At 30.8% G+C, this 22943-nt stretch overlaps 1 protein-coding gene across 6 annotated transcripts in view; it reads left to right on the forward strand.

Annotated features, from left to right (window-relative positions):
- LOC115880832 (E3 ubiquitin-protein ligase HECW2) overlaps positions 1 to 22943 on the forward strand; it is a 261880-nt gene that overhangs the window by 142023 nt on the left and 96914 nt on the right. For 3 of the 6 annotated variants that reach the window (XM_030898133.1, XM_030898136.1, XM_030898137.1), the window contains exons 6-12: positions 698 to 907; positions 2769 to 3064; positions 5480 to 5659; positions 5714 to 5985; positions 6052 to 6237; positions 7397 to 7498; positions 7560 to 7828. In XM_030898133.1, coding sequence (XP_030753993.1) covers positions 698 to 907; positions 2769 to 3064; positions 5480 to 5659; positions 5714 to 5985; positions 6052 to 6237; positions 7397 to 7498; positions 7560 to 7828 — 1515 coding nt within the window. Of the gene's footprint in view, positions 1 to 697; positions 908 to 2768; positions 3065 to 5479; positions 5660 to 5713; positions 5986 to 6051; positions 6238 to 7396; positions 7499 to 7559; positions 7829 to 21442; positions 21576 to 22943 lie in introns of those variants that run through there. The other 3 variants (XM_030898134.1, XM_030898135.1, XM_030898140.1) reach the window with 3 other exon arrangements.

Raw genomic sequence — 22943 nt, forward strand, 5'->3', positions numbered from 1 at the left:
GCGTTGAGTGGTTTGAGCAGGATCGTGATTAATCAGTATGTCAGTCACTTAAGGATTTTATATATTAGTATAGATATTAGGCTTTCTCTATGGACACAACTAAAACCGCAAGCTGTTTCTAAGATATTCTATTAATTGTAATTGTATTCTTTAGACATTGTGAATGATCGTAAACTAAAAAGTATAAAGTATAATTGAAACCACTAATTTATTCCACTAATTGTGAGGTTCTGAATGAAACTTTACTGTATTAATTTTATATGTAGGTATTTTGTGAAAATCATTAAATTGAAAAGTTTTTGTCTTAGTGATAATTCATAGCTGTAGTTCACAACTGACATAATGTTTATTGCATATAGTGGACTGACCTTTCATATTTTTTTTATAAAAAATAACTTTTTTGAGATGTCAAAATGGATGCTTGAAAAAATTACCAGATTATAGAGAATGTTATTATAAGCAACTTAAACCGCATTTGGAAAAATAAACAAATACTGACATCATCAGTTTTTATTAAGGTCCGAGACACAATTTGCATCAGTATGTTTCATTTTTGGATAATACGTTATTTATTTTAATTCCTAACGAATTTTTGTGGTTTGTTTATTTTTTCACTTTTAAACAATATTTCATACAGTTGGTATAATAGTATTTTACAGTTGTTTATATTTGAAATACAATTGATGTTTCTTTATAGTTATAGTTCTACCCAGTCAACGCAGAGTAGCACGTCTATCGATGCACCGGATGGTGCTGAATACGGCAGTGATTTAGCAAGTAAGCCTCATAAACCTCTTATTAGACTAGGATCGCTACAGAAACCAGATGAATGCGGAGACGCAATTGAATTGCCAGGGACCCCAATTCATCAATCTAGACCAAAGAGAGAGATAAAAGATATAGCAAGGTAAGTCTTTAATTAGTTTGGTAGAATATTGCTATTCTTAATTAGTCAAAATTATCATTGGTCATTAACTGGGGCTGCAATAATAATATAAAATATAAAACAAATAAATACTTAACTTTTAATTCTTAATTGATAGTATCCATAGTGTAAAATGATTTTTTGTTAAGATTTTGAGAACCACTGGATCTTTTCTGGATTTTTTTTCTTGTAAATTTAATCTACTACCTATGTAGCCATATTATCAACAAATTATATTTTTTTTACTAAAAATTTAAAAAAAAATTCCAAATTTTCAATTTTTTTTTCGCGAGAAAAACCGCATAATCATGTTTCTGGGGTTGAAATATACTACCTCTAAAAATATTTGCACTTATTTAAGACTCACCCTGTATAGTGTTTAAAATAAAATACATTTTTGACAGTGGCAGATATACGGAGTGATCCGAACTGTATTTGGGAAACTTCGGCAGCATATTCTGCAGCTAAAAACCAGTAAAAAAGTTCGTATAAATGCATGTCCTAAAATGCTTAGATTCGGAGATACAGGGTATAGAAATTTCATTTTTATTTTGATTTTTTTTTCAAATAATTTCTGAATTAATGTCCGTCGATATTTGGATGAAAATCGGTGTCTGGGAGTTTTTTGACATATGAAATTTGATTTGAAGTCAGTGACTCCTACTTGTAGAGGGCGCCACCCACATATATTTTAACTGCTTTGAAGAGTAATAACTTTTCGTCCATACCTGTATAAAACTACTGAGTAAAAGAAGTTTTTTACGTAAAAAAGTCTCTTGGTAAAAATCGCTACCAGTAATGCTTCTCGAGATATTTGAAATCGAAATTATCAATACCTGTCATCACTAACGTACCCTGCTGGCAAGCGAAACCTTGGGTCGGCGTTTACATGTATAGGAGTGAATCGCTATGGCAATTTAGTAAGTCGGAGAGAGCAAAAATACGAAGTATTTATTACATAACCACTTAATCTCACGCTAGATTCCATGCGCTTGGGAAAATACTTGCCTTCTGTCTTTATTCAGTATATCTTATTTTGCTAAGCGTGTTGACCGTACTCTTCGTATACACGGAAATCGGCACCCAATACCAAAAATGCCAGCCCTTGTATCCACCTGTTGACGAAATAGTTATTAAACTGCAATAATAAATTTAATTTGAAATGTTTTTGTGTCAAAAGTACAACAGAAACTGTTTCATCATAACTTTTTCGAAGGAAAATTTATGATTAATTAAAAAAAAATAAAAAATTTGCAAATTTATCATTTCTGTCAAATAAATATCTTGTTTATTTTAAGACTTTTTTAACATGTTTACTTTTTGTCCATAATGACATTTATTGACTATTTCCATTCTAAATATCGTGAGAACGGTTGTTCGTAGCAGTTTTTTACCCAGATTCCCAAATACATTTTTTACGCAAAAAATTACGGGGGTGTATATTTTTTCACTCAGTACTTTTATACAGGTACGGACGAAAAGTTATTACTCTTCAAAACAGTTAAAACACATGTAGGTAGCGCGACCTACAATTAGGAGTCATATTGACATCGATAGTTAATGTTTTAAAAGTATGTAATATTTAATATTAAAATAACTTCGATAGGTTAAAATTTAGAAAATAAAATAATTTTGAATGGAAATTGAACAGAACAACACCCCTCCAACAAGTGCCCTCGCTACGCCCCTGTTTCATGTACTGGCATAGTCTTTAATTTTTGAAATTCTACACAAAACATTCTACACTTACTTCAAAAATTAAAGACAATGCCAGGGTAAGAATATATTTTATTACATAATTTATCATACTTTACCACTTTCAAATAAAAAGTGTTTGTTACAGGCCCCATCCCAAAGCTTTAACTAGAATAACTGGAGTACCTAATGCTCTACCCATTTGTCCGCCGACTCCGACACATCATTCGCGCAAAAATAGAGCGACTAGTGACTTGAGGCCTCCAAATCTTAAATCAACCGAACCTCCTGATATTCCGTTACGAGATCAGGAAGCGATAGCAGGTTCCGAAATTAAACTAGCCGATGTCAGGCCTGCAAACAGTAGTGAGGACGGTGCTGTCGCCCCTGACATCGAAATACCGCAAATAGGATTGATAGCAATGTCAGAACTAAGATGTAAAGGTGAGGATTATTAACAATCCATTATTGGCTTACATAGTATTAGCTCCATTGCTGATGCCGATTTTTTAGATCGTTTTTTTTTATCCCAATCGCATCTTTAATGTACCTAATATACAGGGTATTTTTCAAAAGTGACTAACCCCTATACCTTTTTTTCATATAAAAAAAAGAAATTTGGTGTGTACCTTCACATTTTTTTTACTTTATATTTCAAAATGACATTCTGAATAGAATGCCAATGCCATTTCATAAGTCAAAGTTTGACATTTTCAATTAAAAAAGACTATTTTAAATTTCACTCAGTGCTATGGTTGTATTAAAATCATTAATTTTTAATCAAGGAGCTTTGGAAAAGAGATTTGATCGTCTAATGTTTTTGGTGTCGTAGTTTTAATCATAACTCCATTTTTTCAAATGGAACAAGGGTAGCTTATTAGCATATTTAAAAAAACATTTTTTACGAATACTTTTGTTTTACCACATACTAGATATTTCGAATCAAATTGTCGTTACATTTATAGCCATGACACTCTACAGTATGTCCCCGGATTGTCTTTACAAGAGGAAACATTTTTTTATTACTGACATTTTGAGAACAATGAATTAATTCTTCATAAAATTTTTTGCTTGTTCTATAATGGTTAAATCACTTCTCCAAATTTCCATACCGTTTTAGAGAAAATTAAAAAAAAAATTAAAATATGGTTGAATTTTTTCCTAGTCCTAAAAATCAAAACGCGTTTCTATGGTAATATAATTTTTATATATTTATAGTTTCCATTCTTTGATAGATTGTTATTGTATGGTTATTGTTAGAATTCCAATTAACGTCATATTTTTTGCTGTTTTAAAATGCTAAAGAAGCACAAAACAGCAAAAAATATAACGTTAATCAAAATTAATAATAAACATATATCAAAAAATGAACTCGAAATTATATTACCATAGAAACGCCTTTTGATTTTTAGGAATTAAAAATTCAACCATATTTTCATATATGACAATTGGGAAAAGTATAAACGGGATTTACCATTTTAGAACAAGTAAAATTTTTTTCTGAAGAATGCATTTTTCTCAAAATGTTTATAATAAAAAAGTGTTTTCCTCTTGTAAAGACAATCCGGGGACATACTGTAGACTTGTTGTAAAGTGAAGTTAGTTAAAAAAGAGAGGCAACACGGGGCCTTCAGAACTCTTTGATGACCATTTTTCAATACACGAAGATCATTCTCCTTACCTCTACCCTCCATAGAACTATCCTGGAACTGCCTATAAAAATAACTTTTGGAGAAGAACTCTATAAGAACTATTCTGGACTACCCTTAAGTATTAGTTTGGGAGAACGAGGTATTATACCTCTCTACTTTTTTCTTCATCTTCTTACCTAATCATTATTCTCTTTATTAATATCCCTTTAATTATCTAATTATTTTAAATATCCTAATTTCTTCAAATTCGGTACACTGTCTTTCTGAGCGCAGAATCAGATATCTGCAGTTTGCGTTTTTTTTTATCTAATAATGGCATTTGCAGAAAATAACACGCACTGTTATTGCTTCAATTGTGGAATAATCAAGCACCCCCACTTTGCTGTTGTCCATTTCTTCTGCCAAAACCATGCATTGTAGACCACCCTTTTTTTCTATTTAGGAGTACGCTTAGGTGTTTAACTCAATAGACGTTGCTTATAATTGCTTTCATATGCGATACATGTATGTTTCATTCTATGTATAGTCTCAATCTGCAGTAGCCCGTGTATAATAGTGTATAATACAGTCAGCATGCCATTTCTGCCACCATTTAGGAGTTATCTGCCTCTGCGTATAGTTTGTTCTACCAAAATTCATTGCATTCCTAGAATCTAGAATGCTTTTCCCTTAACACATTCCCATAGCCAACCTCTCCATTTTGACATACCTGTTACTAATTTGACGAAGGTGTCAGCACGTATCTGTATGTGTCAACGATATTCTGTTCTTATCTTCAAATGAATTATGTAATTTCTTAGCATGGGTTTAACGTAACATGAGTCCGACATGTGTCGACCGTCGTTGATTTTATGCAACGTTATTTGTTTATTTCAAAGGCACAGCTCATCTTCTACAGTTTGAGTTGCTGGTCTCTCCTTAATGATGTTTGATTTCTACTGATTAGTGTACGCGTTGTAGTCCACACAGCGTAGTGACACAGACTACGGCCACTATTAGATGTTGTAGACGTTTAGCCAAGGTAGTCTTGTTATATCACAAATTTCAGCCAGCTGGATATATTTTGGACACAGATTTCTGCTTCATACCGTTTATCCCATATCAAATTAGTTGTGCTACCAGAATATTGTCTTGTAAATCTAGACACTAGTATACATTAGGGCAAGGTTGCTAAGAGAATTGAAGAAAAGTTTTATTTTAATTTTAGGAATTCAAAGGCCAACTTTACGTCCCAGAGTACCTGTAGAAAATGGAGAAGCAAGTGGAGGTGTTCCTATAGCATTACAACGGTTAAGTACTACTAGATTACCCTCTATTCCAGAGAGGAGTCATCGATTATTATGTTATTCGGAGGTTCCTGGGGAACATGATGAACCTTTACCTCCATGTAAGAAATTGGAACAAGTCTTGTAGAGTTTTTTATAAATAACAATTTTTATAGCTTGGGAAGCTAGGATGGATAGTCACGGAAGAGTGTTTTATATCGACCACACAACACGTACCACTTCTTGGACGAGACCAGGATGTAATTTTAATAATTCAACGAATATGGTTGGAGCAGAACAACATAGGAGACAGTTAGATAGACGATACCAAAGTATTAGAAGGACAATTAGTTCAAGTAGATTAGAAAATAGTACTGCGACAGATGCGCCTCCTGGTTGCAAATTATTAGTAAGACCTGATTTTTATACAATTCTTCATATGAATCAGGTAAGCTCATAATATTGGTAAGATTCTTGGTGACATTGATGTAATAAATACTAATTGCAATTTTAGGAAGCTACATTATTATACAATAGAAATCCAACGCTTAAACACATGATAATTAGAATAAGAAGGGATCCATCCTATTTTGAAAAATATCAGCATAATAAAGAATTAGTCTCTTTAGTAAATTTGTTTGCTGACACTAATAAAGGCTTGCCAGAAGGATGGGATACCAAGAATGATGCTGCTGCTAAGGTATTTTTTTATTATACAGAGATATACCGGGTGGTCCGAACTGTATTCCGGAAACTTTGCAAAAAAAACAGCATATTTTACAGATAAAAAGAAGTAAAAAAGTTCGTATAAATCTATGTGCTAAAATGCTTAGTTTCAGAGATACCGAGTGTAGAAGTTTCATTTTTATTTCGATTTTTTTCAAATAATTTCTGAAGTAACGTCAATATTTGGATGAAAATTGGTGTTTGGGAGTTTTTTGATATTCGTATCAATAGACTCCTATTTGTAGGGGGCGTACACCTACATGTATTTTAACTGATTTGAAGAGTAATAACTTTTCGTCCGTACCTGTATAAAACTACTGAGTGAAAAAAAAATACATTTCTGTAATTTTTTACTTAAAAAATTTATCTTGGTAAAAGTCGCTACAAGCAACCGTTCTCAAGATATTTAGAGTGGAAATAGTCAATACATGTCAATATTGACAAAAATAAACATGTTGAGTAGATAGTGATTTGACTGAATTGAAAATTAAATTGGGAACTTTATTTTTTTAAATTAATCATAAATTTTTCTTTGAAAAAAATGATGATAAAACACTTTCTGTTGAACTTTTGGCACAAAAACATTTCAAGTTTATCATTTCAGTCTAATAACTATTTAGTTTAATAACTATAATGTTTAATTATTTATGTCAATAATGACAGGTGTTAATTTCGGTTCCAAATATCTCGAGAACCATTACTCGCAGCGATTTTTACTAAGAGACCTTTTTTTAAAAAGCGTCATTAATGTATATCTTTTTATTCAGTAGTTTTATATAGGTACGGACGAAAAATTATTACTCTTCAAATCAGTTAAAAATAGGTACCTAAGTGGCGTCATCTACAAATAGTAGTCATATGATTTCAAGTCAAATTTCCCATGTCAAAAAACTCCGAGACAGTAATTTTCATCCAATTATTGATGTAACTTCTACACCGTGTATCTCCGAAAATATGCATTTTAGGACATACATTTATACGAACTTTTTTACTTATTTTTATCTGTAGAATATACTGCCGAAGTTTCTGGAATACATTTCGGACCACCCTGTATAACTAACTTATTAACTTACTAAAATTTTTAATATTTGTATTGCTTTACTAACCTCATCTAACACCAAGTCTTTAATTAGCCATTCTTCATTGACCATACTAACAAGAAAACTACTTATATGGACCCGCGTCTTCCTTTGGATACAGTTTCTCTTGGTAGAAGGTTTTCAGATGACATTGAAGTGAGTTCTCCAAGACACAGAAATGTATTTTTAGAAGCCAGTTTTATTTTATTAATAACAGTTTCAATATTTTCAGGCTCCAGTTCCACCTCCAAGATCATTACCTACAACTAACAATGTTCAAACAAATATTCCAGAAGTACCAGTTGCATATAACGACAAAGTGGTGGCGTTCTTGAGACAGCCGAATATTTTCGATATTCTCAAGGAAAGACACGCTCCTGTTGGAAATTCTTCATCGCTTAGGGACAAAATTAATTCAGTAAGAGTGGACGGAACCGCAGCTTTAGACCGACTGAGTCATGATGTTAATCTGACAATTTTATTAAGGTAAGTCTAGTATAAGATTAAACTGAAACATTGTAAAGATTATGATTATCGAAATGTATGACAGGATCGGCTTAATTAATAATATAGATAGAGGTGGCCCAATAGAAGAGGGGCCATAATAATAGGTATACATGGATATGTAGTGTTAATACCGTATGATCGAATAAAAACGGCGTCAGCGATGGCTATGAAATGAAGATCGCTGTCATTTTATATGTAAAATTATATGGGAAATGTCATCGATCGTCTGCCATAAGTCTGAAAATAAGATATTTTATAGACAAAATACTATAATTGCTACCAAGATACAAACTACCAATTACTATGTAACTCTAAACTTAACAAACAACTTATTAACTAAATTTGGATTTTCTGAAAAATTGATATGTTTAAATTTAAATAAGTATAATAATTGAATATAGGAAATAAAATACTGTATGATCCAAAAAAGGCTTTCATTTGGCTTAGAAAGGTCGATCGATGACATGTCTCATTTAACTTTACATATAAAATGCCAGCGATCTTCATTTCAAAGCCATCGCTGACATCGTTTTTTAATCATATTGTTTTTACGTTTAAAGTAGCTACCGTTCTCCCATCTATGACCACAACTGAATATAGCTTAGAATTTATGACTTATTTATATTATATAAAATATATATTCATAAAATAGCGCAATTATTTTATTATTTATTATATAAATTATTCCAATTATTTATTTGGATATAACATAAAAATATTATAGAACATCATATCTCGGCATACAAAGAACATGTAAAACGTAAAGAGTGTTGCCTATACGTAGGATTGGCTTTAGAGTGATGAGTGACGACTGACGCGCGACGCGACGGTATTTTTGTATGTATTTAAACAGATTTAAATGGCATAAATATATTTTGTAGTTTTGGTAATTTATGATTTAGGGATAATATATTCATTCTTTTTCAAATTTGAAAGCTTCATTTCTGCCAAGCTTCAGCTTTCTGTCACGAAAGTAAAACTTGATCATAGTTGTTCATTGTAATAAAATCAATATGATGCGATTTTTAGTGTATGGAAAAATTCTCTATACCCTTTTCTAACTGATTTAATTTTATATTTAGTTGACGCTACTTGAATTCAATTGATTTTTTTAATATTATATTATGTGTGAAAAATCATTAAAAATATCAAAAACAACAGATATAATTTGGAAAACCCCTATACAGGGTGTAAATTAAAACATGCGAAACAAGTCAGGAGGAATGATAGGATTTTTGCATTAAATTTGGATTTGGTAAATTTGGTCATATCGCCTTTTTTCAAATGCGATTTATAATAAAGTGTTGAAATTTGGTATGTGGATGTCAGTAACTTGGTAACAGTAACTTGGTAACATGTCAGTAACTTATCAACATTCAACAAAAAAACTAAGGAACGAGTTAAATACTATTTTTTGATTTATACTTCCGAGTTGGAACTTACGTCATAGAAACTTTTTTATACAGTTCTGGACAAATTTGAATATACGCAATTTTGAATTAAGTTTTTTTAAGATTTGCTTTTCTGTATTTTCTTTTGTTGTTTTTTGTCGTGAGATTGTTTCCCGATTAAAAATATGAAGAATAATGAAATACATTATACATATAATTATACATTTTCACTAGTAAGAAATTATACAGAGTGAGTCTTAAATAAGTGCAAATATTTTCAGGGCTGGTAGATCTCGATAAAAGAAACATATTTTCTCTTTACCGTTTTTCAAATAAGTCGAAGATAAGCGAGCTATTTTACTTTGAAAATAAAAAAAATATTTTTTGTTTAAATCATGTATAGTCTGTCCAACGAGAAGATCCTTGACAGTGATAGATGTGTCTGTCATTTTAATTTCAAAGTAGTTTATTTTATTTTACAAAGAAATAAGTTGGTACAACTGGAACGCATAGCAGGAAATTATTATATTTAAAATTTGACTGACAAGTGATTACTTCAAAATATTGTGAAAAAATTGTATAAAACTAAAAAAATGTAATCGAGTTATTTTATTTAAGAAAAAACGGCATGTGTTAATACAAAACAAACAAGAACAATTATATGACATACCAAAAAAATATAAAAAAGAACTATTTCTTACTTTCAAGCTTCATGAAACTTCCTGCATTTATGATTATATTTATCAATATAACTTATGTACAAATATAAATTTGTAATATTCCACAGGAATAAATAAAACAACATAAATAAAACAAACTTTTTTATTATTAATAACACTTACCAAATTTTATGGGTACCTTAAAGGTTGATTAATTAACTTTAATCTTAATTTTTTAAACCAGTACCTTTGGCATTATTTTTCTTGTGCAGTACTAAAATCCATTATTTACGTATCGTGTGATGTCGATATTATACAGCTACTCCAGTTTTTAGTATGTGTTTAGTATAGTCCTTCTACCATATTCGAGATGCACTTATCTACGACGAGATGGTATACGAACTTTAATGATGGTAATTTTATTGGTGTATAAGACTTTTTGCCTGGGCAGCGAGTATTAACCATAAACTGTGCTCTGGGTCTACAGTTAATTTTCACTCGATTTTTCCTCCACTTGACTTCAAAAGACACAAAACACACGTAATAACACGAATCAAAATGCATCATCTTCCAAAACGCAGGGTATTTGACAAAACCGACAAAAGTTGACACAAAATTATAACCTCTAATTTGGCAAGACTTTGACAAGCATCAAAAATCTAAAGGCGAGTTCATACGCATCGGCGTCCGTTTGTCGTTCATCGTTCCGTCGAACCAATAAAATTGAAATACGATCTGTCATTTTTGAAATAAACCAATAAAACTGGTTAAAAACAACAAGAGACGACGCATGACGGATTTATATTTAAACCCATCCATAGTTAACTTAAAAATTATTAGAAACTTTTTTTAGTAAAATAAATAGATTGGTATGGGACGTCATCTGCGTCTCTTCTGTCGTCGTCTGTCGAAATCTTACCTGAGAAAAAAAACAGAGTATATCATAAAAACTGTTTTCAAAAACTGTTTTCAAAAAAAAAATTCTGGGTTTTTCTTTTTTGTAAATTTAATCTATTATCTACTGTTGCCATATTATCAAGATATTATAGTTTTTAACCAAAAACTAAAAAAAAATCAAAATTTTTCTCAAAGAATTGTAAATTTTTCTCAAAGAATTGCAAATTTTCAAAATTATTTTTTCGCAAAAAAACTCATAGACGTATTCCTGGTGTCGAAATATTTCACTCCTAAAAATATCTGCACTTATTTAAGACTCACCCTGTATATACAGAGTGAGTCTTACATAAGTGCAAATATTTTTCGGGGTAGTATATTTCGACACCAGAAACGCGTCTATGAGGGTTTTTCGCGAGTATTCTTTTTGAAAAATTTGTATTTTCGGAATAAAAAATTGAATGTTTTTTTAATGTTTAGTTAAAAATCATAACATTATGATATGACAACGTAGGTAGTAGATTAAATTTAGAAGAAAAAAAAACAGAAAAAATCCAGTGGTTCACAAAATTTAAACAATTATTTTTTTTTAATTTTCAAAATAAAAATAAAATAACTCCATTATTTTGGACTCGACTTATTTGAAAAACGGTAAAGAGAAAATATTATGTTTCTTTTATCGAGATTTACCAGCCCTAAAAATATGTGCATCCGTTAAGAAGTGTAGTGGATAATAGGAAGAGCATACAAGTGATACAAATATCTAATACAAATTGTGTGTTGTCTGTGTAGATATATTATCACCCTGTAGTACTCGATTATTTAATCGGTAATTGTTAGCGTAATATTACTATAAAATAATAGAACAAAGTAATTGTCTCGCCTTTACAGACATAATAGCGTAGTCAATATATGCCGTTATGAATTAAGGTCATTTTAAAGATTTAATTATTAGACGAAAAAAATTAACACGAGCATTATTCTCCACGTTAGCCTTTCAAGAAACCTTTACTATTTAATATTTTAAATCGATATTCTACTGGGCGTCGGCGTCGTTTCGAAATCTATGTACAAAAAAATCACGGCAAATTATTTTCTAAGTGACGGGAAAAAGCCGTACGTGCATATTCGGGATTATCGTTTACGGTTTGTCGATTAAACTACATATTAATGAATTTCCTTCAGAAATGATCGGTTATTTTTTTTGCGGGGTTGATACACTTCTAAGGACAACTGGTATAAGGTTTTAAGTCAGTCTTATTAGCTTGTTTACAATTAGAAATTTTATTAAATAACTACATGCTTATGTAGATGCAATTAAAATTACTATCACGTCATATCGTCAGTGAAATGTGTTAACCTGCTAAACTCCATTTTTTACGTTAATTAAATAATACGTTTAATACATAATTTTTACGTTAAATTTTTAATGAAATATTGAGTTTTATTGTTCCCGAACAAATATTATTATCTCTTTATCATATGAATATACTTGCTATATACATGTGTACCTATTTTTTTGTACCGTTTTTTTTGCTCTTCTGTAAAATTAGGAATAATGGAGTTAGCTGTTTAATACATTTTCACTGTCCAACAGATTAGGGAAGACTTAGACAGACGGTCATCCAAAGAATGACAGAAAATGCAATTTACCTATGTATTAAAATGACCCACACAACTGTCATGATTTAGTAATTTATATTTACACGAGTTGAAGCCTGGCGCATCCGCCACGACATCGACATCAGGAAAAAAATACTTTTTATAATTTTTTTAATTAAATGAAAAACAAAAAATCCGGCGACGACAGTTTTTAGGAGAGCCAATTAGCTATCTTTTAGTAAAAAAAGCAACTTTCTAGAGCAAGTCGTTACTTCAGTAGAGACGACACAGATAAACATTAGCATTTTTATTAAACGGTTTTATTTAGCTCGACCCGTACGGTATTTATTTATTTGTTTGTTTATTTGGGTCAAAATTAGAAATTGAAATTTAAGTACCTTCCTGTTGTCAGATTGATCTGAAATTTGGTACACACCTTTAGTTCCGATGACAATACAATATAGTAATATCAATAACATTGTAAATCTAAAATGGCCGCCGGTACAAAATGGCGGATTTCATATTTTTCCACAACTCCCTCAATATGGGTATCAAATGAAAGGGCTACACTAGTAGAATACTGTGATTATGACAAAATTTAAAATCCAAGATGGATGTCGTTACAAAATGGCGTATTAGGTGAGGGCATGAGTAGTCGTGTCCAGAACAGTTGTGTCCAAGATTGTGTGACGTTAGAAGGACAGATAGTTAGCACACGTTAAGGACAGATACGTTAGAAGGACAGGTAGTTAGCGGTAGCTTTACCACCCAAGTTAAGGTAATAGGTTAAAACGTGCTGAGGACTGTATGGCATTAGGGTGGCTAAAAATGTAATGTCGCAAGCGTTTTCCCCTCAAGATTGGGCGCCTCTTGTTGTATATTATAGCCTTGCCCCTCTACTGGACCTCTGGGGGGGGGTCGAGCATTAAAATGTCCATTGCTCGTGGGAACTTCAAAACCCAAGTGATGAGTTTGCAACAGACAAAGCGTTAAGGGTATACCCCACTAATCAGCAAGTAAACAATCACAACGCTGCTGTTTTAAATCTCGAATTTATACCATTAAAGCACAGGACCAACTAATTGACGCCACACGAAATACAGATAATTTAAATTTCGCAAATATAATACCAACAGATATAAATAAGACTGGAGGCTTACCATCAGTACTTTTAATATAAAGTAATAATTAAATATTTGTAGGAGCAAAAGTAATGTTGCGGTCCAACATTGACGTTACAAAAGGATTGGTAAATGGTGCTATAGGCCACATTACAGAAATTGTTTGGCCTCAGTTCCGTCGAACCCAAATGTACGAAACAGATGTAGGTACCATCAGTTTGGATTGACTTTGGCAGAGACGGCATACACGTTATACACCCGAAAGCCATACAGTTTCCAGCAAAATTCAATTATGGTACGGCTGAAAGAAGAATGTTACCCTTAATTTTGTCATGGGCATCCATCGTCCATAAAATGCAGGGCAGCACAGTCGACCATGCAGTAGTGTATTTGGGCTCAAAATTGTTTGAGGAAGGGCAAGCATACGTGGCTCTAAGTCGAGTCAAGTCTCTGGAATGGCTATGTATTGAGGAATTAGATTGTAATAAATTATCAGGTAAAAAACCATGTGATAATGATGCACTAAATGAATTAAATAGAATGAGGAATATTCGGTAGGCATTTCCGTTAAATACTAAAAACTAGAAAATAATAATAACAATTAGGTATTTTGAACTTCTAGTTCAGAAATATTTTAGTACTAGGCAGAATAGCTTTTAGGCATATTAGACTAAAATAAAAACGTGGGGCCCATTAACTATTGCTGTAATACTTTCTTCTGTACTAAGTGTGGATTGCATCGACTTACTATAATCGTAACTGGAGATTTTGACAATCAATAACCAGCCGTGGCGGCTTGACCAGCGAACGCCGAGCTCATGATCTACCAAGGTATGAAGATATGCTTTGCCATAGGTAGGATTTCAGAGGGGCCCCACGTTTTTATTTTAGTCTAATATGCCTAAAACCTATTCTGCCTAGTACTAAAATATTTCTGAACTAGAAGTTCAAAATACCTAATTGTTATTATTATTTTCTAGTTTTCAGTGCACATAAGATAAAACCGTTTAACTTAAAAGTTTTTTTACCGATTTTTTATATATATGTAGATTTTTTGCCAAAGTGTATGAGGTTTAAAATATAATAAATAGGAAAATAATAAAATCAAAGAGTAAACTACTTAAAAATTCTAAATGTTCTAAATGTAGACTGTAGTGGTGGGGGTACTACCAAAATTTACTGAATATACCAGGGGTGCGACTTTGTTCAAGTTAGCAACCGATCGTTAAGAAGCGATGTCGAAACCAGATCGATACTATGTTCATTGCAAAACTAGTGTCGCTCAAATGCTGCGAAATATGGTATCACTATCACACTCTTGCACACGTGTCTAGACTGTCACCTCGCCACAAAGCGAGAAATCAGAATATCGCTACGAATCGATGTTGCTACTGAACATAGTGCATCAAGCTACAAATTACTTTGCTATCGCTTTGAAACATGAACAAAGTTGCACCCCAGGTGAGTCTTAAATAAGTGCAAATATTTTCAGGGTCGGTAGATCTCGATAAAAAAAACATATTTTCTCTTTACCGCTTTTCAAACAAGTCCAAAATAACCGAGTCAATTTTGAAATAACAATTTAAAAAAAATGTTTTTTCGTTTAAATTTTGAGAACCACTGGATCTTTTCTGGGTTTTCTTTCTTGTAAATTTAATCTACTACCTATGTTGCCATAGTAGCCATATTATGAAGGTATTATGTTTTTAACTAAAAATTCAAAAATTTCAAAAAAAATTCCAAATTTTTAAAAAAAAAATTCCGCGAAGAAAATCTCATAAACGTGTTTCTGGGGAAGAAATATACTACTCTTAAAATTATTTGCACTTATTTAAAACTGACCCTGTGTTCTGTTAACTTACTACTGTCTACCATAAAATGAATATATGTATGTTAGCTGCCAAGGTATATTTTGTTTAAACCTCAGTGACTGTATCAACTGTCAAAAGAAAGAAAACTCTTAAAACTTAATTTCTTGAATATTTGTTAAAAAATTTTGAAAAACAAATTATCTGTTTTTGGTCATTCTCAGCTAACAATTACATATAAAATTCAAATTCAAATTCAAATTTCTTTATTAGACCCCATTGTTTTACAGAATAATATTAGTATTAATAAATGTGTGTCTAAAGGGATCGCATCGCGATTAAAAAACCGATACAATGGCACAAAGTGCCAAAGTGGTGCGACCCCATATACAAAATAGAAATAAATTAAATTATAAAAATAAACAGAATTAAAAAAATTAAAATTATATAAAAAAAGGGAAAATATAATTTTATCAGGGCTGAGCGGAGATAAGCAGAGAGGCATAATGAAACAGTGTAAAAACCGGAACAGCAACCAATGGCGGGCATACCAGAAGAACAAGATCTCACAAATCAGTCGAAGAAATTATAATATTTACGAATTTAGTAAATGATTTTTAATTTGTTTTTTATAATCTGTAAAGGATTGAAATTTAAAGTTATTAGAAATATTATTCCACAAATGTGGCGCTATGAAACAACTGAAAGATTTTTGGAAGTTAGCTGTTCGGTGTTGAGGAATTTTAAAACAATGCACTTGTCTAGTCGAATGATCATGGTCAACGTAGTGAAACAATGGGAACAAATAGGGAGGCTGCTCTGTAGTTAAAATTCGATAAATGAATGTCATTAAATGAAATTGTCGTCTGTTAGTCATGGATAAAATAGATAAATTTTTAAGATGTGGCGTTATATGATCTCTAAAAGGAATGTTAAAAGAAAACCGTAGACACGAGCTTTGAAGTATTTGGATTTTTCTAGAGAATCTAGCGTTTATGGATGTACCATAAACAACATCGCCATAATCAAATAAAGATAAAATAAGTGTGTCACATAATTGATACTTAGTCTTTGATGGTATATATTTCTTAAGAGACGAACAATTCTTCAACCCTATATAAGCAGCCTTTAATTTAGTAGTTATATGTGCCTGAAAAGAAAGCTTCGCATGAAAATAGACTCCAAGATTTTTAGTCTCTGTAACAATGGGTATCGCTACATTATCTATATGGATATTCATGTTATCAGCCGTATTTGTAATTTTGTTTATATCACTACCAAATACTATAACACAAGATTTACCGGCATTTAATTTCAAATTATGATCCAGAGCATATTTATTAATTTTATTAAGATCGTCGTTAAAATTTAACTGAAATTGTGCCAAATTATTAGTATCTATTTTGAATAAATTTGAGAATCATCTGCATATTGCTGCAATTTAGAAAACTGTAATTCCTTATCCATATCAGCCACATATAACGAAAATAAAAGTGGCCCCAGAATAGATCCCTGACGAACCCCAGAAATCATAGGAATATAACTAGATTTTTGTTTTAAACTTCCCCGTTTCATGACAACATAACGTGATCTATCTTTTAAAAGGTTTTTTATCAATTCTAAAGAGCCGTCTGAAAATCCAAAATACTGTAATTTTGCTAGGAGCAATGAATGGTCTAGAGTATCAAATGCTTTACTAAAGTCTGGTAAGCTAAGACACGTCATATTTTTATTTTCTTGATTTGTTCTAATATCATTAACCAGCTTCAGTAAACAAGTGATAGTGCTGTAGTTCTTACGAAAACCAGATTGGCATTCTGGTATTAGTTTATTTGAATCTACAAATGAAACAATTTGATTATGTAGATGTTTTTCTATAATTTTAGAAATTGCTGGCAATATACTCACGGGTCTTAGATCATTGTTATTTAAAGGTTTGGAAATTTTACAGAGAGGTGTTATAATAGATTTTTTCCATATTTCGGGATAGATATTGTCTAAAATAGAAGTATTAATTATATTTATTACCGCTTTACCACAGTAAGGCATGCACAGCTTTAGTGCTTTAATTGATAAATCATCTTCACCGACAACATTAGACCGAATAGAATTTAATATTTGATGTAACGATACCTCATCTATTAGTTTGAAATTTAGAACATTATTCCCTATTTTTTAATTTTTTTTTAAAATGGCAGCCATCAACATTTCTAAGCCATCTCTGACGGTGTTTTTTTCGATCGTGATATATATTATAATATTTAATTATGTACCTATATTACCAGTTTGGGTAATGGGTGGAGCATAATACGTTGTCAAAATTGAAAACTTTTATTCTTTAAGAGACGAATAAATGTTGGTAGAACGGCAAAAGTCCTTGTGGATATCCTGTGGCGAACATAAATATTTTATTATATACAATCATTAACTACTGACTAACTGTTTTCATAATTTTATTTAGCAGTAAGTTAGATAAACCATTTACATAAATCAGAAAATATCGGTATAATGCGTACTGATGATTGCCGCCCCTATAAATATCTCAATAAATATATAATGTAATGTAATTAATGAATAAGAGTAGGTGTTTAACACTAACTAATATGCGAATAAGCGTTAAAAGAACACAAAAAAATATTTATTACCAGAACATAAGATACACGCAGAGTTCGTGACTCACACTCCGGGTAATTATTTTAAATATTTTACCCTGCATTATAAAATAGAAAAATAGTGACAAGGACAAAAGCGGATTAGGTATTATAGTAATGGAAGTTAATAATAAAGTAGGTATGCGGTACAAAAACTAAATGAAAACCGTTCCGTTTTTCATTTTGATTGATTCAAAGTTCATTTTTTTATGTTAATAGATAATGGCTACCAAACCCTTGGTAACTTTATTTAGGTTAATAGAAAATGGAGCTTAATAACATATTGAAAATTGATTATTTAACGAACATTGATACCAGCGCGATATAGGTTATTCTAGTTAAAGTTAATTACCGATGTATATGTAAAAACAACGTTTTCTGCTCTAATTTGAATTTTATAGTGATAGTATTTTTTCTTCATGGTCACAGGGATATGACGTATCAACATAATATTAAACTATTTTAAAATATGTTTCTACTAATACTGCAGACTAAAAGGAAAGTTTTAAATATTATTATCTGTTTTTCAGTACCTTTGTGGATATTACACAAAAGTAGTTTTTTAGTTATAGCACAGTTTTAAACTTGAATTTCTCATTTGAACGGCAAAGGTAATCTTTGATGTTCTTGTTCTTAAATTAAATTTACTATGGAGTAGGGTTGCCAGACGTCGGGAATTTCCGGGAAATTCCGGATTTAGGTCAGTTCTAGAATACCGGGAAATTATTATACTATCCCGGGAAGCTTCAATCAAATAATGTTGATAAGGTTCACAAAGTAAAATAATACACATAAATAATTAGACATAAACGAAAGGAACTATACTGTTTTTTTTCTCTCTCGCTTTTTTTGCCTCCCATGGAATTTAGCTATAACAATCTGGAAACCCTTGAGAAAATCTTCTTTATCTCGGCTCTATATTTTCTGTTTCTCCTTTACCATCCTGGACACTTCATCTGCGTGGTATCTATCTTAATGCATGCGACAGCGATAAATATAAATGATCGGTTGGCAGACAGAGAGACAAAATAAAATGCGGCATACAGTGTTGCCGGTTTTTAAGTGCGTAGGAAAATGTGTGTAGAAAAAAATAAACTATTTTAAAAACTTTCATGTATACTTCTGAAACGACGATAAATATATTACAGCTGTAGTAAAATGAGTAACTAATAGTAAAAAATAAAGTTCCAACTCTAGATGCAACATTTTTCATAAACGCCTGCTTGTGCGGTTTGAAATTGTGATGCTAAATCCAGCAATACCGCATAAAAGAAATGTATAAATCTAACTTTTATCTCTTTTTAATGCATTTAATTTTCCATTAAGCTATCTACTTCATTGTCTTACACATTAAAATCCAGACCAGTTTCGATGACCAGATCGGTATATTGCCCCTATGTTTAGTTTTACAAAATGGCTTATCTATTTATTTTATATCTCCTAATAACGCGAACTTTCCCAAGAATGATATATTATATTATCTTAGATAAAAGAAGTTGAAAACACTTGGATTTAGAGAGGTTGAAAACAATAACATTATTTCTGAAAGGCTACCTTTACAATTACTTTAGATTGCACAGAGTACATTTTTTTAGAACAATTATTGTTATGTCGTCAAATAAAATTTGTACTTACCTATTATTATCTAGATGGATGGTGAATATTTTTCTTTTGTTTTCTTTTTCTGCCTTCTTTTTTTTCTGCATCTGTTAAGCCTTGTCTGCACAAAACGTATTAGCTGTCAATTTTATATGTTCAGTCAAAACGTACATTGTGTGTTATTTTACCAACAGAATAAAGTTTTTTTTTATTAAAGTCTTTGATTTTGAAGCTACAAAAATACCATGTATTAAACAAGACCAACAAAAAAGTTTATTGAGTGCCTCACAATGTGGTTGTGATCAACCAGTCTTCACTTTTGTAAACATTTTCACTAAAATGACGAATACACGATTTTAATTTAGTATTAATATTCAAAATATGCTTTGGAGGTCCTTCTTCGATAGTTTTTATTTTTTCTGAATACACCAGAGAACTGAAGGATGATTGCTATATTATCTCTATTTTACAGCCGCACTCAGAATCGGTCATTGCGACAGCCGATGATATTTTTTGTCTTACACTGCGAACCAGATGTGTTTAAAAAATCACATCACCCATAGACTAAAACAGCGAATGGGAGACGTAATCGCGGCCGGAAAGTTCGCTGACCCCGGCTCGCGCTCTGCGGCTTTCAAGATGCAACGACGACAGCATCATGGCGCTGTCCAGATATTTTTAGCATTTAGCGTAGGTCTTAGCGTTATCTATACAGCTCGACCAATACACATATTAAATAACTGAAATTTAATTTAATTATTTCAATAAATGTACTGAAAATTTTTATTTATTATAGGAGATCTCAGGCGACTTTTTTAAATAAAAACATATTACAATATTTTGAAGGGATGCGACACATCACCCGCATCAATGGAAGCTCCGCCCCTGCAAAAAACTGTCGTTTTTTCTATCAGTAAATTTACAAAAAGTAATACGGTTATACAGGGTGTCCCAGAAAAAAGTGCAAGTATTTTAACTGGTAGTATAGTTCAAGCACAGAAACACGCCTATGCGGTTTTTTTCGCGAAAAAAAAATTTGAAAATTCGAAATTTTTTGAAAAAAAAATGGATTTTTTTAGTTTTCAGTTAAAAAACATAATTTCTTGATAATATGGCAACATAGGTATTACATTAAATTTACAAGAAAAGAAATCCAGTGGTTCTCAAAATTTTAGCAAAAAATCATTTTTTTTTTAAATTTTCAAAGTAAAATGACTCCGTTATTTTGGACTTATTTGAAAAACGAGAAAATATGTTTCTTTTATCGAGATCTACCACCCCTTAAAATATTTGCACTTATTTCTGGGACACCCTGTATTATAGCATCTTCAATAATTCAGCGATTTTTATAAATATAATATTTTTGCGTAGTTTCACAAATTATTACCAAACGATATTATTTTCACAATTAGTTTGGCGTATTTACAAATGAAATTTAAACTATAAATACAATTTTGTATTCTATGTTTTTTTCTTTTCAACTTCTTTATATACAATACTACAATTATTATTGATGAAACCACAGATTAAACTTTCAATGTATACGCTAGTTTTTAACTAGGAAGGCCGTCTACAGAACCACCGACATGACAGAACAGACGTAAGTTTTTTAGACGGTCTTCTATTTTAACTGACAGGTTAAAACTGACAACGTTATATGTAAACAGGGCTTTATTTTTCATAATTTTGATGGTATTTTTAGTCTAATGACGAATCTGTTATTTGTTTATTTTGTTTATGATGTTATTTAAGCTATTAATTAAGAAAATCTGCAATATCACTGTTATCATTTAAGGATTATGTTATTTTAAGATGGTCGATAATGGAATTCACTTGTTATTTTTATATACTGAGATCTCATTCAAATTGATTCAGTTTTTAACGATATTTATAGAGACAATATTTTATTCGAAACAAATACAAAAATTCGAATGTTTTGTATGGTGATATAGCAATAATCTACTAAAAGGTAGCAGTTTGCATGACTACTAATTAACCAAAGTAAGTTCAATATACATAGTTATATATAGTTTTGAATGTATTGTTTTGAAAAATTGTGAATATGTGTAGAATGTGTAGAGAGACTGTAAGGATAAGTAAACTATTTGCAACTTAATCGAATATTTTTGTTTATAAATACAGGGTTGTTCACCACATACGACACGGAGTATTGTAGCTAAACTTTAAAACTAAAAAAAGATTTTTGCAAATTGTAAGTTTTGGGTTCGTTGAAGGATGTTAGAGCTACAATATAAAAATATTTTCACAAGATACAAAGTGTCCCAAATAAATAAAAAATATCAAAGTTGTATTTTTTATATAGACCACCCTGTATATTATTACATTTTTAGTTTCTACCATTAAAATAAAGGTAAATTTGATTAAGGTTTACCACATTTTAATCTTACCGTTTTTGATATATTTAGGTTTTTGTCAAATACAGTAATAATTTTAATGCTTCATTTCTCTGAGCGTATATAAGTTTTTAAAACCAAATATTGTACTGAAGTATTTCTATTTACTAAATTTTGTGTTGCAATAATAAAAATTATACTACCTTATACAGAGTGTCTAAAAATGTATTTTAAATAATTATTAGCTTTAAACTGCAATAATTTGTTTAATTTAAATCAAACATCCTGTATATTTTATGAGAATTAGATGCACAATTTAATTGTCTATCAAATTGCATTATACCATCTTTTAGCTATCTCTTCAAGTTCTCTACCATCTTTTAGCTATCTCTTCAATGCATTTTCTTATAATTTAGACCTCATTTATGAATATACCCATGGAATATTGACATTTTAGATTATTTTTAAAGATGTAACAAATTTTTAAAGAGTACAGATACTAATATTGTCGATATAGTTCTAATAATTAAATTGTGCATCTGATTTTTCTAAAATATACAGTATGTTCCATTTAAGTTAAACAAGTTATATTGCCGTTTAAAGCTGGAAATTATTTAAAATAATTTTTTAGACACTCTGTATGAGGTAGTATTATTTTTATTATTGCAACACACTAACTAATCAATAAATAAACTTCAGTAAATATTTAGTGTTAAAAATTTTAATACCCTTGGAGAAATGAATCCTGGAAATTTTTACTGTAATTTCACAAAATTGAACATATTTCAAAAACGCTAAGGTTTAAGTACGATAAACCGTAATCAAATTTAGCTTTAATTCAATCGTAGAAATTAAAAATGTAATAATATACAGGGTGTTCCATTTAAAAAAATACAACTTTGATATTTTTTATTTATATGGGACACTCTGTATCTTGTAAAAATATTTTTAAATTGTAGCTCTAATAGTCCTTCAACGAACCCAAAACTTACAATTTGTAAAAATCTAATCATTT

The sequence above is a fragment of the Sitophilus oryzae genome, unplaced genomic scaffold, assembly GCF_002938485.1.
Source record: "Sitophilus oryzae breed Bouriz unplaced genomic scaffold, Soryzae_2.0 scaffold_165_pilon_pilon, whole genome shotgun sequence".
Classification (NCBI taxonomy): domain Eukaryota; kingdom Metazoa; phylum Arthropoda; class Insecta; order Coleoptera; family Curculionidae; genus Sitophilus; species Sitophilus oryzae.